Here is an 18,068-nt window from a genome sequence, read left to right on the forward strand (position 1 = left end):
ACTGAGGCCTCAACAACTGATTTTGATGTTAAAAGCACAGCAGGGGCAACAACAGCAGCCGATTCTACAACAACATTGGAGAGAACCACCATTGCAACAACATCAGCTTCAACAACAACTAAAGAAGCAATTACGACTGATGAGGTCCCATCATCTACTGTGAAATCAACGTCTGCAACAGACAGTAGTACATCTCAGGATATCACCAAAACTGGGGAAACAACAGCAACTGCTGTGACAACCACTCTTGGAGCGACGTCAACTGAGGCCCCAACAACTGATTTTGAAGTAAAAACCACAGCAGGAGGAACAACAGCAGCTGGTTCTAGAACTTCATTGGAGAGAATCACCACTGACATAACTACTATTGGACAAACAACACCAGCTACAAAAACAACTGTCGGAAAATCTACCACCCACGGAATGTCATCATTTACTGTTGAAGCCACAACTACTACAGGGAAAACAACAATGCGTCAGGCCCAAACAACTAAAGGGGATGCAATTACAACAGGTGTAGGAACCACTACAGAAAAAACACCACCTGCAACAACAACTTCAGGAACAACTACAACTGAGGGGCTCTCGTCAACTAATGTAGAATTAACAACAACTGCAGAAGAAACTACTTCATTTGAAGAAATAACCACAACTGGGGAAACAACAGCAACTGCTGTGACAATCACTCTTGGAGCAACTTCAACTGAGGCCTCAACAACTGATTTTGATATTAAAAGCACAGCAGGGGCAACAACAGCAGCCGATTCTACAACAACATTGGAGAGAACCACCATTGCAACAACATCAGCATCAACAACAACTAAAGAAGAAATTACGACTGATGAGGTCCCATCATCTACTGTGAAATCAACGTCTGCAACAGAAAGTAGTACATCTCAGGATATCACCAAAACTGGGGAAACAACATCAACTGCTGTGACAACCACTCTTGGAGATACTTCAACTGAGGCCCCAACAACTGATATTGAAGTAAAAACCACAGCAGGAGGAACAACAGCAGCTGGTTCTAGAACTACATTGGAGAGAATCACCACTGACATAACTACTACTGGACAAACAACACCAGCTACAACAACAACTGTAGGAAAATCTACCACCCACGGAATGTCATCAATTAATGTTGAAGCCACAACTACTATAGGGAAAGCAACAAAGTTTCAGGCCCAAACAACTACAGAGGATGCAATAACAACAGGTGTAAGAACCACCACAGAAAAAACACCACCTGCAACAACAACTTCAGGAACAACTACAACTGAGGGGCTCCCGTCAACTAATGTAGAATTAACAACAACTGCAGAAGAAACTACTTCATTTGAAGAAATAACCACAACTGGGGAAACGACACCAACTGCTGTGACAATCACTCTTGGAGCAACTTCAACTGAGGCCTCAACAACTGATTTTGATGTTAAAAGCACAGCAGGGGCAACAACAGCAGCCGATTCTACAACAACATTGGAGAGAACCACCATTGCAACAACATCAGCTTCAACAACAACTAAAGAAGCAATTACGACTGATGAGGTCCCATCATCTACTGTGAAATCAACGTCTGCAACAGAAAGTAGTACATCTCAGGATATCACCAAAACTGGGGAAACAACAGCAACTGCTGTGACAACCACTCTTGGAGATACTTCAACTGAGGCCCAAACAACTGATGTTAAAGTAAAAACCACAGCAGGAGGAACAACAGCAGCTGGTTCTAGAACTACATTGGAGAGAATCACCACTGACATAACTACTACTGGACAAACAACACCAGCTACAACAACAACTGTCGGAAAATCTACCACCCACGGAATGTCATCATTTACTGTTGAAGCCACAACTACTACAGGGAAAACAACAATGCGTCAGGCCCAAACAACTACAGGGGATGCAATTACAACAGGTGTAAGAACCACCACAGAAAAAACACCACCTTCCACAACAACTACAGGAACAACTACAACTGATGAGGTCTCATCAACTACTGTAGAATTAAGAACAACTGCAGCAGAAAGTACTACATCTCAAGACGTAACCACAACTGGGGAAACAACAGCAACTGCTGTGACCACCACTCTTGGAGCAACTTCAACTGAGGCCCCAACAACTGATGTTGAAGTAAAAACCACAGCAGGAGGAACAACAGCAGCTGGTTCTAGAACTACATTGGAGAGAATCACCACTGAAGTAACTACTACTGGACAAACAACACCAGCTACAACAACAACTGTAGGAAAAAATACCACCCACAGAATGTCATCAATTAATGTTGAAGCCACAACTACTATAGGGAAAGCAACAAAGTTTCAGGCCCAAACAACTACAGAGGATGCAATAACAACAGGTGTAAGAACCACCACAGAAAAAACACCACCTGCAACAACAACTTCAGGAACAACTACAACTGAGGTGCTCTCGTCAACTAATGTAGAATTAATAACAACTGCAGAAGAAACTACTTCATTTGAAGAAATAACCACAACTGGGGAAACAACAGCAACTGCTGTGACAATCACTCTTGGAGCAACTTCAACTGAGGCCTCAACAACTGATTTTGATGTTAAAAGCACAGCAGGGGCAACAACAGCAGCCGATTCTACAACAACATTGGAGAGAACCACCATTGCAACATCAGCTTCAACAACAACTAAAGAAGCAATTACGACTGATGAGGTCCCATCATCTACTGTGAAATCAACGTCTGCAACAGACAGTAGTACATCTCAGGATATCACCAAAACTGGGGAAACAACAGCAACTGCTGTGACAACCACTCTTGGAGCGACGTCAACTGAGGCCCCAACAACTGATTTTGAAGTAAAAACCACAGCAGGAGGAACAACAGCAGCTGGTTCTAGAACTTCATTGGAGAGAATCACCACTGACATAACTACTACTGGACAAACAACACCAGCTACAAAAACAACTGTCGGAAAATCTACCACCCACGGAATGTCATCATTTACTGTTGAAGCCACAACTACTACAGGGAAAACAACAATGCGTCAGGCCCAAACAACTAAAGGGGATGCAATTACAACAGGTGTAGGAACCACTACAGAAAAAACACCACCTGCAACAACAACTTCAGGAACAACTACAACTGAGGGGCTCTCGTCAACTAATGTAGAATTAACAACAACTGCAGAAGAAACTACTTCATTTGAAGAAATAACCACAACTGGGGAAACGACACCAACTGCTGTGACAATCACTCTTGGAGCAACTTCAACTGAGGCCTCAACAACTGATTTTGATGTTAAAAGCACAGCAGGGGCAACAACAGCAGCCGATTCTACAACAACATTGGAGAGAACCACCATTGCAACAACATCAGCATCAACAACAACTAAAGAAGCAATTACGACTGATGAGGTCCCATCATCTACTGTGAAATCAACGTCTGCAACAGAAAGTAGTACATCTCAGGATATCACCAAAACTGGGGAAACAACATCAACTGCTGTGACAACCACTCTTGGAGATACTTCAACTGAGGCCCCAACAACTGATATTGAAGTAAAAACCACAGCAGGAGGAACAACAGCAGCTGGTTCTAGAACTACATTGGAGAGAATCACCACTGACATAACTACTACTGGACAAACAACACCAGCTACAACAACAACTGTCGGAAAATCTACCACCCACGGAATGTCATCATTTACTGTTGAAGCCACAACTACTACAGGGAAAACAACAATACGTCAGGCCCAAACAACTACAGGGGATGCAATTACAACAGGTGTAAGAACCACCACAGAAAAAACACCACCTTCCACAACAACTACAGGAACAACTACAACTGATGAGGTCTCATCAACTACTGTAGAATTAAGAACAACTGCAGCAGAAAGTACTACATCTCAAGACGTAACCACAACTGGGGAAACAACAGCAACTGCTGTGACCACCACTCTTGGAGCAACTTCAACTGAGGCCCCAACAACTGATGTTGAAGTAAAAACCACAGCAGGAGGAACAACAGCAGCTGGTTCTAGAACTACATTGGAGAGAATCACCACTGAAGTAACTACTACTGGACAAACAACACCAGCTACAACAACAATTGTAGGAAAATCTACCACCCACGGAATGTCATCAATTAATGTTGAAGCCACAACTACTATAGGGAAAGCAACAAAGTTTCAGGCCCAAACAACTACAGAGGATGCAATAACAACAGGTGTAAGAACCACCACAGAAAAAACACCACCTGCAACAACAACTTCAGGAACAACTACAACTGAGGGGCTCTCGTCAACTAATGTAGAATTAACAACAACTGCAGAAGAAACTACTTCATTTGAAGAAATAACCACAACTGGGGAAACGACACCAACTGCTGTGACAATCACTCTTGGAGCAACTTCAACTGAGGCCTCAACAACTGATTTTGATGTTAAAAGCACAGCAGGGGCAACAACAGCAGCCGATTCTACAACAACATTGGAGAGAACCACCATTGCAACAACATCAGCTTCAACAACAACTAAAGAAGCAATTACGACTGATGAGGTCCCATCATCTACTGTGAAATCAACGTCTGCAACAGAAAGTAGCACATCTCAGGATATCACCAAAACTGGGGAAACAACAGCAACTGCTGTGACAACCACTCTTGGAGATACTTCAACTGAGGCCCAAACAACTGATGTTAAAGTAAAAACCACAGCAGGAGGAACAACAGCAGCTGGTTCTAGAACTACATTGGAGAGAATCACCACTGACATAACTACTACTGGACAAACAACACCAGCTACAACAACAACTGTCGGAAAATCTACCACCCACGGAATGTCATCATTTACTGTTGAAGCCACAACTACTACAGGGAAAACAACAATGCGTCAGGCCCAAACAACTACAGGGGATGCAATTACAACAGGTGTAAGAACCACTACAGAAAAAACACCACCTTCCACAACAACTACAGGAACAACTACAACTGATGAGGTCTCATCAACTACTGTAGAATTAAGAACAACTGCAGCAGAAAGTACTACATCTCAAGACGTAACCACAACTGGGGAAACAACAGCAACTGCTGTGACAACCACTCTTGGAGCAACTTCAACTGAGGCCCCAACAACTGATGTTGAAGTAAAAACCACAGCAGGAGGAACAACAGCAGCTGGTTCTAGAACTTCATTGGAGAGAATCACCACTGAAGTAACTACTACTGGACAAACAACACCAGCTACAACAACAACTGTAGGAAAATCTACCACCCACGGAATGTCATCAATTAATGTTGAAGCCACAACTACTATAGGGAAAGCAACAAAGTTTCAGGCCCAAACAACTACAGAGGATGCAATAACAACAGGTGTAAGAACCACCACAGAAAAAACACCACCTGCAACAACAACTTCAGGAACAACTACAACTGAGGGGCTCCCGTCAACTAATGTAGAATTAACAACAACTGCAGAAGAAACTACTTCATTTGAAGAAATAACCACAACTGGGGAAACGACACCAACTGCTGTGACAATCACTCTTGGAGCAACTTCAACTGAGGCCTCAACAACTGATTTTGATGTTAAAAGCACAGCAGGAGCAACAACAGCAGCCGATTCTACAACAACATTGGAGAGAACCACCATTGCAACAACATCAGCTTCAACAACAACTAAAGAAGCAATTACGACTGATGAGGTCCCATCATCTACTGTGAAATCAACGTCTGCAACAGAAAGTAGTACATCTCAGGATATCACCAAAACTGGGGAAACAACAGCAACTGCTGTGACAACCACTCTTGGAGCGACGTCAACTGAGGCCCCAACAACTGATGTTAAAGTAAAAACCACAGCAGGAGGAACAACAGCAGCTGGTTCTAGAACTTCATTGGAGAGAATCACCACTGACATAACTACTACTGGACAAACAACACCAGCTACAACAACAACTGTCGGAAAATCTACCACCCACGGAATGTCATCATTTACTGTTGAAGCCACAACTACTACAGGGAAAACAACAATGCGTCAGGCCCAAACAACTACAGGGGATACAATTACAACAGGTGTAAGAACCACTACAGAAAAAACACCACCTTCCACAACAACTACAGGAACAACTACAACTGATGAGGTCTCATCAACTACTGTAGAATTAAGAACAACTGCAGCAGAAAGTACTACATCTCAAGACGTAACCACAACTGGGGAAACAACAGCAACTGCTGTGACAACCACTCTTGGAGCAACTTCAACTGAGGCCCCAACAACTGATGTTGAAGTAAAAACCACAGCAGGAGGAACAACAGCAGCTGGTTCTAGAACTACATTGGAGAGAATCACCACTGACATAACTACTACTGGACAAACAACACCAGCTACAACAACAACTGTTGGAAAATCTACCACCCACGGAATGTCATCATTTACTGTTGAAGCCACAACTACTACAGGGAAAACAACAATGCGTCAGGCCCAAACAACTACAGGGGATGCAATTACAACAGGTGTAAGAACCACTACAGAAAAAACACCACCTTCCACAACAACTACAGGAACAACTACAACTGATGAGGTCTCATCAACTACTGTAGAATTAAGAACAACTGCAGCAGAAAGTACTACATCTCAAGACGTAACCACAACTGGGGAAACAACAGCAACTGCTGTGACAACCACTCTTGGAGCAACTTCAACTGAGGCCCCAACAACTGATGTTGAAGTAAAAACCACAGCAGGAGGAACAACAGCAGCTGGTTCTAGAACTACATTGGAGAGAATCACCACTGAAGTAACTACTACTGGACAAACAACACCAGCTACAACAACAACTGTAGGAAAATCTACCACCCACGGAATGTCATCAATTAATGTTGAAGCCACAACTACTATAGGGAAAGCAACAAAGTTTCAGGCCCAAACAACTACAGAGGATGCAATAACAACAGGTGTAAGAACCACCACAGAAAAAACACCACCTGCAACAACAACTTCAGGAACAACTACAACTGAGGTGCTCTCGTCAACTAATGTAGAATTAACAACAACTGCAGAAGAAACTACTTCATTTGAAGAAATAACCACAACTGGGGAAACAACAGCAACTGCTGTGACAATCACTCTTGGAGCAACTTCAACTGAGGCCTCAACAACTGATTTTGATGTTAAAAGCACAGCAGGGGCAACAACAGCAGCCGATTCTACAACAACATTGGAGAGAACCACCATTGCAACAACATCAGCTTCAACAACAACTAAAGAAGCAATTACGACTGATGAGGTCCCATCATCTACTGTGAAATCAACGTCTGCAACAGAAAGTAGTACATCTCAGGATATCACCAAAACTGGGGAAACAACAGCAACTGCTGTGACAACCACTCTTGGAGATACTTCAACTGAGGCCCAAACAACTGATGTTAAAGTAAAAACCACAGCAGGAGGAACAACAGCAGCTGGTTCTAGAACTACATTGGAGAGAATCACCACTGACATAACTACTACTGGACAAACAACACCAGCTACAACAACAACTGTCGGAAAATCTACCACCCACAGAATGTCATCAATTAATGTTGAAGCCACAACTACTATAGGGAAAGCAACAAAGTTTCAGGCCCAAACAACTACAGAGGATGCAATAACAACAGGTGTAAGAACCACCACAGAAAAAACACCACCTGCAACAACAACTTCAGGAACAACTACAACTGAGGGGCTCTCGTCAAGTAATGTAGAATTAACAACAACTGCAGAAGAAACTACTTCATTTGAAGAAATAACCACAACTGGGGAAACGACACCAACTGCTGTGACAATCACTCTTGGAGCAACTTCAACTGAGGCCTCAACAACTGATTTTGATGTTAAAAGCACAGCAGGGGCAACAACAGCAGCCGATTCTACAACAACATTGGAGAGAACCACCACTGACATAACTACTACTGGACAAACAACACCAGCTACAACAACAACTGTCGGAAAATCTACCACCCACGGAATGTCATCATTTACTGTTGAAGCCACAACTACTACAGGGAAAACAACAATGCGTCAGGCCCAAACAACTACAGGGGATGCAATTACAACAGGTGTAAGAACCACTACAGAAAAAACACCACCTTCCACAACAACTACAGGAACAACTACAACTGATGAGGTCTCATCAACTACTGTAGAATTAAGAACAACTGCAGCAGAAAGTACTACATCTCAAGACGTAACCACAACTGGGGAAACAACAGCAACTGCTGTGGCAACCACTCTTGGAGCAACTTCAACTGAGGCCCCAACAACTGATATTGAAGTAAAAACCACAGCAGGAGGAACAACAGCAGCTGGTTCTAGAACTACATTGGAGAGAATCACCACTGACATAACTACTACTGCACAAACAACACGAGCTACAACAACAACTGTAGGAAAATCTACCACCCATGGAATGTCATCAATTAATGTTGAAGCCACAACTACTATAGGGAAAGCAACAACGTTTCAGGCCCAAACAACTACAGAGGATGCAATAACAACAGGTGTAAGAACCACCACAGAAAAAACACCACCTGCAACAACAACTTCAGGAACAACTACAACTGAGGGGCTCTCGTCAACTAATGTAGAATTAAGAACAACTGCAGAAGAAACTACTTCATTTGAAGAAATAACCACAACTGGGGAAACGACACCAACTGCTGTGACAACCACTCTTGGAGCAACTTCAACTGAGGCCTCAACAACTGATTTTGAAGTAAAAACCACAGCAGGAGGAACAACAGCAGCTGGTTCTAGAACTACATTGGAGAGAATCACCACTGACATAACTACTACTGGACAAACAACACCAGCTACAACAACAACTGTCGGAAAATCTACCACCCACGGAATGTCATCATTTACTGTTGAAGCCACAACTACTACAAGGAAAACAACAATGCGTCAGGCCCAAACGACTACAGGGGACGCAATAACAACAGGTGTAAGAACAACCACAGAAAAAACACCACCTGCAACAACAACTTCAGGAAAAACTACAACTGATGAGCTATTGTCAACTACTGTAGAATTAACAACTGCAGCAGAAACTACTTCATCTGAAGAAATAACCACAACTGGGGAAACAACAACCACTTCTGTGACAACCACTCTTGGAGCAACTTCAACTGAGGCCTCAACAACTGATTTTGATATTACAAGCACCGCAAGAGGAACAACAGCAGCTGATTCTACAACAACATTGGGGAGAATCACAACTGATGTGACAAGTCCAGGACAAACAACACCAGCTACAACAACAACTACAAGAGCAAGCACGATTCATGGGATGTCATCAATTACTGTGGACGCAATAACTACTAAACGAGAAACAACAGTCTCAAAGGTCATAACGACTCCGGCGCAAACAAAATCAACTGGTGTGACTACCACTCCAGAAACAATATCAGCTGCAACAACAACTACAAAAGCAATTGCGACTGATGAGGTCCCATCAACTACTGTGAAATCAACGTCTGCAACAGAAACTACTACATCTCAGGATATCACCAAAACTGGGGAAACAACATCAACTGCTGTGACAACCACTCTTGGAGCAACTTCAACTGAGGCCCCAACAACTGATGTTGAAGTAAAAACCACAGCAGGAGGAACAACAGCAGCTGGTTCTAGAACTACATTGGAGAGAATCACCACTGACATAACTACTACTGGACAAACAACACCAGCTACAACAACAACTGTCGGAAAATCTACCACCCACGGAATGTCATCATTTACTGTTGAAGCCACAACTACTACAGGGAAAACAACAATGCGTCAGGCCCAAACAACTACAGGGGATGCAATTACAACAGGTGTAAGAACCACTACAGAAAAAACACCACCTTCCACAACAACTACAGGAACAACTACAACTGATGAGGTCTCATCAACTACTGTAGAATTAAGAACAACTGCAGCAGAAAGTACTACATCTCAAGACGTAACCACAACTGGGGAAACAACATCAACTGCTGTGACAACCACTCTTGGAGCAACTTCAACTGAGGCCCCAACAACTGATGTTGAAGTAAAAACCACAGCAGGAGTGGAGATAACACAAGCCGCAACAGCAACTCCAGGAGAAAACATTACTGCTCAGGCCACAACAACTGCTTTCAAAACAACATCCAAATCAGGATTAACAACAGCCTCAGATTCTTCAACTACACTGCAGGGAACCACAACTCCTGTGACAACTACTGCAGAACAAACTAAGAGTAATGAGGCCTCAAAAGCAACTACTGTGGAGGCAACAGCAGAAACTTCAAAATCAAAGATCATAACGAAGAATGGTGAAGCAACAAATGGTGTGACAACCACTGCAGAAGCAACACAAGTTGCAACGACAACTGCAGCAGAGACCTCAACAAATATTGTTAAAACTCCAGCTGCAACAAGAACTGCAGCGGCAACTACAACTACCAAGACTTTAACATCAACTCCTCTGAAAGCAACAACTACAACAGAACCTCCAACATCTCAGGCCATAACGATTGGTGAAACAATTCCTATGACAGCCGTTGCAGAAACAACACCTGCTGTGACAAAAACTGCAGCAGCAACTACAACTACCAAGACCTCAACATCAATTCCTCTGAAAGCAACAACTACAACAGAACCTCCAACATCTCAGGCCATAACAACGATTGGTGAAACAATTCCTATGACAGCCGTTGCAGAAACAACACCTGCTGTGACAAAAACTGCAGCAGCAACTACAACTACCAAGACCTCAACATCAACTCCTCTGAAAGCAACAACTTCAACAGAACCTCCAACATCTCAGGCCATAACAACGATTGGTGAAACAATTCCTATGACAGCCGTTGCAGAAACAACACCTGCTGTGACAAAAACTGCAGCAGCAACTACAACTACCAAGACCTCAACATCAATTCCTCTGAAAGCAACAACTACAACAGAACCTCCAACATCTCAGGCCATAACAATGATTGGTGAAACAATTCGTATGACAGCCGTTGCAGAAACAACACCTACTGTGACAAAAACTGCAGCAGCAACTACAACTAGTTCTTACTCTGTAGACGTCACATCGATAGCCAGTGTAACACCAAAAACATTCCAAACAACTATTCTAGCATCTACCATAGACACCCCAACCATTGTTTCCCAAAACAGTACAGACTCACCAACAATAACTGTAAAGAAAAGAAGGGCTGCAACATCAACAGCATCAATGACGACTATGGTCAGTACAACAAATGCTCCAACTGCAACAACAAGAAATGGTACAGCCACTCCAACAAGCCCAGTGACAAGTACTGAAGCATCAACCCCATCACCATCATCTCCTGCAGCGTCTCTGACAACCACTGTGGAAAAATCAACAAGGGCTGCAACATCAACAGTGTCACCAACAATGACTGTTGCAAGTATAACAGATATGCAAAGCACAACTTCAACGACATCAATGCCAAAAACCACAGCGACAACAACCCCTGCAGGATCAACCTCATCTCCATCAACTGCTGTTGCAATTGTGACTAACACTCAAACCACAATCTCCCAAACTAGTACAGTTTCTTCAGCAACCACTGTGGCAACAAGTGATGCAAGATCAACATTATCAACAATGACATCCCAAATGACTACTGTTGCATCTACAACAGATGCTCCAACGACATTTTACCAAAACACTAGAGACTCTCAAACAACCATGGTGGAAACCTCAACAAGCACTGCAACATCAACTGTGTCATTAACAAGTATTGTCAAAAGCACAACAGAAGTACTGACCACAATTGTCCAAACTAGTACAGCCTCTACAACAACTACTGTGGAAACCTCAACTGCAACAGATGCGTCAAACCCATCTTCCCGAACTAGTTCAGCCTCTTCAGTCTCCACGGTGAAAACTTCATCAGTTGCTCCAACATCATCAGACACACAAACAGTGACCGCAGCAAGTTTAACATTGGCTAAAAACACTCCTTCCCACACTACGATGACCTCTGCAACAACCACTGTGAAAACATCAACAAATGCTGTGACACTGACAACAACACCAACAACTACTCTGGCAACTATGACAGAGGCTCCAGTCATAACCTCCGGAAGTACTACAAGCAAAGTTGCCACAACGACCACAACAACTACCACAACTGTTGCTCTCACAACAGTTAGTGTTAGCTTTAGGTCTCGCCTGAGCACTTTTACTAATGACCTGATGGATCCATCATCTCCAGCTTGCCTTAGTCGAATGTCAATGATAGAAACACAGGTAGGTCTGATTTCTTTTTTTTTTTTAATGTTTCTTGGAAACGGGGGTTTTCCTCTCCAAAGCTTTATTAAATCAAACTGTACAGCTAGGAAGGGTTAAATACTCAGGAATTAAAGAACAACAAAAAAACAACTCAACTCTTAGGGCCGTATTTACTAAGATCCGAAATAGGAGGCGCTAAATTGCTTGCACACGCTGACTGAGTACGCGTCTTGACAGTTTTCGTATTCGAGGGTTATCTACTAAGCATAATTGCCAGCATGTTCAGCTGCATCTGAACTGACAATAGACATCACTGGCATGAGGGATTTAAACCATTCAAAAATCCGATAAAAAAAATCTTTAATTGTGAAAAATATATTTACACAAACTTGCACTGGTGCCACAGGGCGTGTGTATGCATGGACTCACTCACACTTTGACAAGATTTTTGTTTTTTTGAGTGATTCAAATATAAATATATATATATATATATATATACATATATATATATATATATATATATATATATATATATATATATATATAGCCCTGCGATGAACTAGCAACTTGTCCAGGGTGTCACCCTGCCTTCACCCTAAGACAGCTGGGATAGGCTCCAGCAGACCCCCGTGACCCTGAGCTCGGGACTAAGCGGGTATGGAAAATGAATGAATGAATGAATATATATACATATGTGTGTGTGTGTATATACATATATATATATATGTATATGTATACATATATATATATATGTATATATATATATGTATATATGTATATATATATATATATGTATATATATATGTATATATATATATATGTATATATATATATATATATATATACATATATATATATATATATATATATATGTATATATATATATATATGTGTGTGTGTGTGTGTGTGTGTGTGTATACATATATTTAGATATGATACAACTCAAGCCCGCTGAATCATTTATTTGCATTCTCTCAGCCCAATGTCTTGCGTGTTCTGTGAGAAACGCCCGCATCTACATATTCATTAAGCCTGGAGCGCTAAAAGGACTCGGTGCGCAATTTTACCCAAGTTGCAGTCGTCTCCTTCATTGCGTCTCTTTAGTAGATCAGCCATGTCATTAGTTAGTACTTATGATGATGTTTTTGGTCGTTTTTTCCCATGTGCAAACCTTTAGTAAATTAGGCCCTTCGTTTTTTGCTGCAAATGCTCATCAATATTTTTTTCTTTTGCTTAATAATTCAAAAATCACAATGTTGTCATCTGTTGTTGTCATCTTAATTGTGTTAACTGAGTGTTTTAACAATAGAGCAACTTATTTTTCTTTCAATACAGCTTGAACCTAAATTCCGAGCAGCGTTCACTTCTTTGAAGACCTTTCGAGTGGTGTCATTCAGGTAACTTCTGAAAACCAGAGATCCAACATTTAGCTAAATGCTCGTTTGGATATTGCAAAATGATATTGCTAAACATTTTACAGGCGTGGGTCAGTCATCAATGAGCTGAAGCTTCGCTTTGAAAGCACAAATGTGCCTAACAACACTCAGATTGCAGCGGTTTTGCTTGATGCATCCTCAACTGTCACTGGATTTGACATTGAAGGGACATCAATCACTGTGAACGGCATTGGTAAGTGCAACACCAGATGTTTCTTTATGCTTTATTTTAGTTACTGTAATGTTACCTAAACTGAAATGTTGCTGTCTTTCATCTTTACAGTTTCAAGTGGCTTAACTATTAAGATCAGCCTCATCACATTTTGCTTGGTGCTGTTGTCTTGGATACTGGAGTACTTGAGTGGTCTTTAATACACTTGCATCCTGTTACGATGGTTAGGGCAAAAGACATGTTGAAAACTGTGGATAATCAGCACAACACTAAAAATGTAAACTTATTATATATTTATATATATTATATATATTTATATTTATGACTCTTTTTATGACTCTTTATGTATGTTGTCTTCAACAACCTCCATGATAATAATAATAATAATAATAATGATAATAATAATAATAATAATAATAATAATATGTATATGTATATTGCACTTGTAGATTTTTTTTTTTTTTAAGTTATTTGACTATCAATAGACTTGTCCAGGGTGTAACCCTGCCTTTGCACCCTGACAGCTGGAAGAGGAGAGAGTGCAGGAGGAGATTGAAAGTATGGATCTTACTTACCCGGGTGGTCAAACTGTCAACTTGCTTATTTATACACAGGATATCTTTGCAATTTTGTACTTGTCTATTTTGTATCCTAATACAACTACTTAGAAGCATTGAAAATTGCCTCCTGTTTTTTGTTTTGTTTTGTTTCTTTTCATGTAATGGGTAAGTGCAGAAGGAAGTGGAAATAGAAGATGAATGGGTGGTAAGTTTTGAATGTTTGATTTTGTGTTTAATGATTCTGTGATGCTTGCAAAAAAACATTTTTAAGCTTTTTGGACACACACAGTCAGTGGTGTATCCATTTTCAATTAATTATGAGCCCCCGGCATATCAAGATCTGTTTCTTCTCTGCGACCATGGAGTCCGTTCTCCTGTGGATGCTGGACACTAACACAACAAGCTACACCAGATATTCAGAATGCTACGTGTGGTTCTGAACATCAACCAGGACGAGCACATCACCAGTAAACATCTATACGGGACTTTACCAAGTGTATCAGAGCAGATTGCAGTAAGGCTAGCTCGCCGACACCAAGAACTTCCAGCCAAAAAGCTTGTGCTGTGGGTACCGACGCAAGGGCATCGATTGAGAGGACGTCCCACATCTGCCTTTGTGGACATGCTAAAGAAAGATGCTGGCGCAGAAAGCACAAATGAGCTGGCCAGATGTATAGAGAACCGAGATGACTGTAAATGCCGATGAAGGCCTCGTCTGAGGATGACGTAGGAAGAGATGAGTAACAGTTCCCAAGCAGGACTGTCTCTGCCACCCACTCAACTCTCACTCAAGATGAGATCGTATCATATTACCTAAATAGATAGTAAGTGCACAATTTGCAGGTGTCTGGAAAAACAACCTATTATTAGTGTTTCTCTGTTATTTTGTATTTGTTCTCTTTTCAGTACACTACTATTTTAATGACATGATTAATCTGAATGCACGTTGAGCTTGTTCGAGGATTGTTTTCACTAGAAATAGCTTCCACACCTCAAACCCGACCCCGTAACATAATCACCGGGCACTGATGCCGAATCAGATGATTGACCACTATTGTAAACCCAAAAGCCAGCATGCATGAAAAGCAGGTTTTGATTTGATTTATTTCAATTGTAAATAAATCAAATCAAATCAAAACCTGCTTTCCGTGTAGGTATTCATTGGAAAAGCAATTTATAAGCTGCATTGTATAATTGCTAATATAATGTAGTTTGTTGAAATCCAAAACAAAACAGCTGTTTCAAACATTGTGTTCTCTGCATATGGCTTTCTAAGTAAAGGGACAGTGAACATCTGTTGTAAAGTCTGATGATCAGTCACCAGATGGTGCTGTTGGAAGGGAACCTAGAACGGAAAAAGTAGTTATTAAATGCACTGCAAAAGGTTTTGCAAAAGACCATTCTATTAGTTACAAATTCTCATCTTGTCATTAAAAGTGACTGAGCCTTTGCGATTGGAGCCTTACAGCTAACTCAGATTCGTATAGCTTTTTCCAAACTGATGGTAATTATTGTAACTGTTTTTACATTATTTGATGTTTTACTGTTTTTATGCACTAATGGTTCTATTGTGTGGTACTTATTGTCTTTATTGTTAAGCATTTTGCAATGCTGTTTTTAAAGTTGCAATTCAAATATTAGTTATTGTTGAAAGTCATTTTGTTTTACTTAGGCCGCGTTCAGACTGCCAGCCAAAATCAGATCTTTTGCTCATCAAGAAAACTGGAAGGCTGTTTTTACAGTCACAAATGACATGAAATCCAATTTTTGCAAAACGGATTGAAACCACCTTTGGGAGGGAGTTTCAAATCGCATTTGGACAGACGTGTCTGAAGCCGGGTTCACATCGGCCGCGGAAGCGAAGGACGCTTCCAATCGGCACTGGGAAATGAAAATGTAAAAACAAATGTAATAAATGTAAAGATTAGATAAACAAATGTGTACTTCAACGATTAACTACCCTACTACTGTCTACACCATACTCTCTCTCTTGCTTTTTGTGTGTGTGTGTGTGTGTGTGTGTGTGTGTGTGTGTGTGTGTGTGTGTGATGTGTTTGTGTGATGTGTTTGTGTGTGTGTGTGTGTACCGTCTACTTTAGCTCACGGAAAAAAATAATTGTATAAACATGTTTCGTACCGAATAGTCAGCCACGGCAATATTTGAAAACATGTATGAGGTCTGTAAGTGTATTGTGACCTCAAGCAACATTAGTTTTAAGACTACTTGCAATGTACAACCACTGAATCGTGTTGATGAATTGTTAGCCACCACCGCTAACTCCGTGCTCTGCTTGTTATGTGTGTTGTGTTCGCTGGCAGCGAAACTGAAGAGGCAGTGATTTTGACTCGCAAGTTTCGCTCCTTATAGCGATTTTCACGCTGCCAGCATGGTAACATGGGTTGTATAGAGCTCTTCCTGCTTTGTGCTTGGTGTGGACGTAAGTTGTGCAGATATTCTTGTCTAATAATAAACGACTCTATGACTGAAGTGATCGTTTCAGCGTACATATTTTCTCTGCTCGGACAGTGTTTTGATGCAAGTCAACAGTATGAAACGAAATCATTCTAAGCCCTATTAAAATGTCTCGCAAAAATACAAAACAAAAACACAGTCGGTACACAAAGTAAAATATATTTCCGGGGACACGGAAGGCACAAAAAACGTCCAGGGACCTTCGGTCCGCCTTGCGGCAGTAACTCAGCCCATGCTGGGTCCGTACGAAGCTGGATTAGCCGGTAAACAGCTGCTAAAGGGTGAAGCCTTCACGACGGTAAGTGTTTAAATTGTGCCTGTTTCGTAAAGTTTGCCGTTTCCTTTTCACTCCCGCACCGGCAAACTGAGGAAGTGAGGCTCAGCAGCGACGAAGAGTGTTACCCCGGGCATGGGCGTACACCGGCAAGGCTGGGGTGGAGTGAAGTGAAACAGAGCGTTTTCCGGGACGCAGTAAATACGAGGAAACCAGCCGCGAGATATGCAAATCTAAAAAGCTTTCAGCGCGGAAAATCGTGCGTTGCTGCTCTGGAGGGGCCAGATATCAAATACAAAAGTCCGAAAATTAGTATAATAGGTCCCCTTTAATGATCAAAAGACACAACACCCGCTACATTGCCTCAGTAGACCGCTTGCAAGAGTATGTGAATAAACAGCCATGCTGAAGCTATCATAAAGTTCAACTTAATGTTCTAACATTAATGTTTCTAGCATGAAAACATAACATGGTGCCACGAGTGGGGTCAAAAAAAGAAGAAGCAACACAATGATGGATGCAGTAAAACCGCCAGGTCCGTTAAAACAGACTGGAATTGCGGATGCAAGTTGGAGGGCTTTCAAACAGCAATGCCTGCTGTATATTGCGGCTGCCGGAGTAGATTGGCGGGCAGATGAGCCGTTGCCAGCACAGAAGCAATAGAAGTCAACACATTTGTTTCCTCAACCTGATGACAAAGATAAGTTTGATGAGGTATTAAAGTAATAAAACGAGCACTGCCTCTCAAAGAACAATGAAACATGAGAGGTCTTTCGTTCACCCTTACAGCAACAGGGTTGAGTCATTTGATAATTTTCTCACAGACCTCTATTAAAGCTCAGTCCTGCAATTCTGATAATCTAAGAGACTCTATGATAAGAGATCAGATAGTGTTTGGGGCTAATAAGAAGAA

The 18,068-nt window shown here is 41.5% G+C and overlaps 1 protein-coding gene across 1 annotated transcript; it reads left to right on the plus strand.

The window, feature by feature from the left end:
* Positions 1–10,401: 10,401 nt before the first annotated feature.
* Positions 10,402–14,123, plus strand: LOC142904499 (uncharacterized). The gene is made up of 4 exons (XM_076050634.1): positions 10,402–12,258; positions 13,576–13,637; positions 13,721–13,869; positions 13,960–14,123. The coding sequence occupies exons 1-4, from the start codon at positions 10,528–10,530 to the stop codon at positions 14,046–14,048; spliced, it is 2,031 nt and encodes a 676-aa protein (XP_075906749.1). The 5' UTR covers positions 10,402–10,527; the 3' UTR covers positions 14,049–14,123.
* The last annotated feature ends 3,945 nt before the right edge of the window (positions 14,124–18,068 follow it).

The sequence above is a fragment of the Nelusetta ayraudi genome, unplaced genomic scaffold, assembly GCF_046127955.1.
Source record: "Nelusetta ayraudi isolate G7.1 ecotype Tasmania unplaced genomic scaffold, CSIRO-AGI_Nayr_v1 ptg000128l, whole genome shotgun sequence".
Taxonomy (NCBI): Eukaryota; Metazoa; Chordata; class Actinopteri; order Tetraodontiformes; family Monacanthidae; genus Nelusetta; species Nelusetta ayraudi.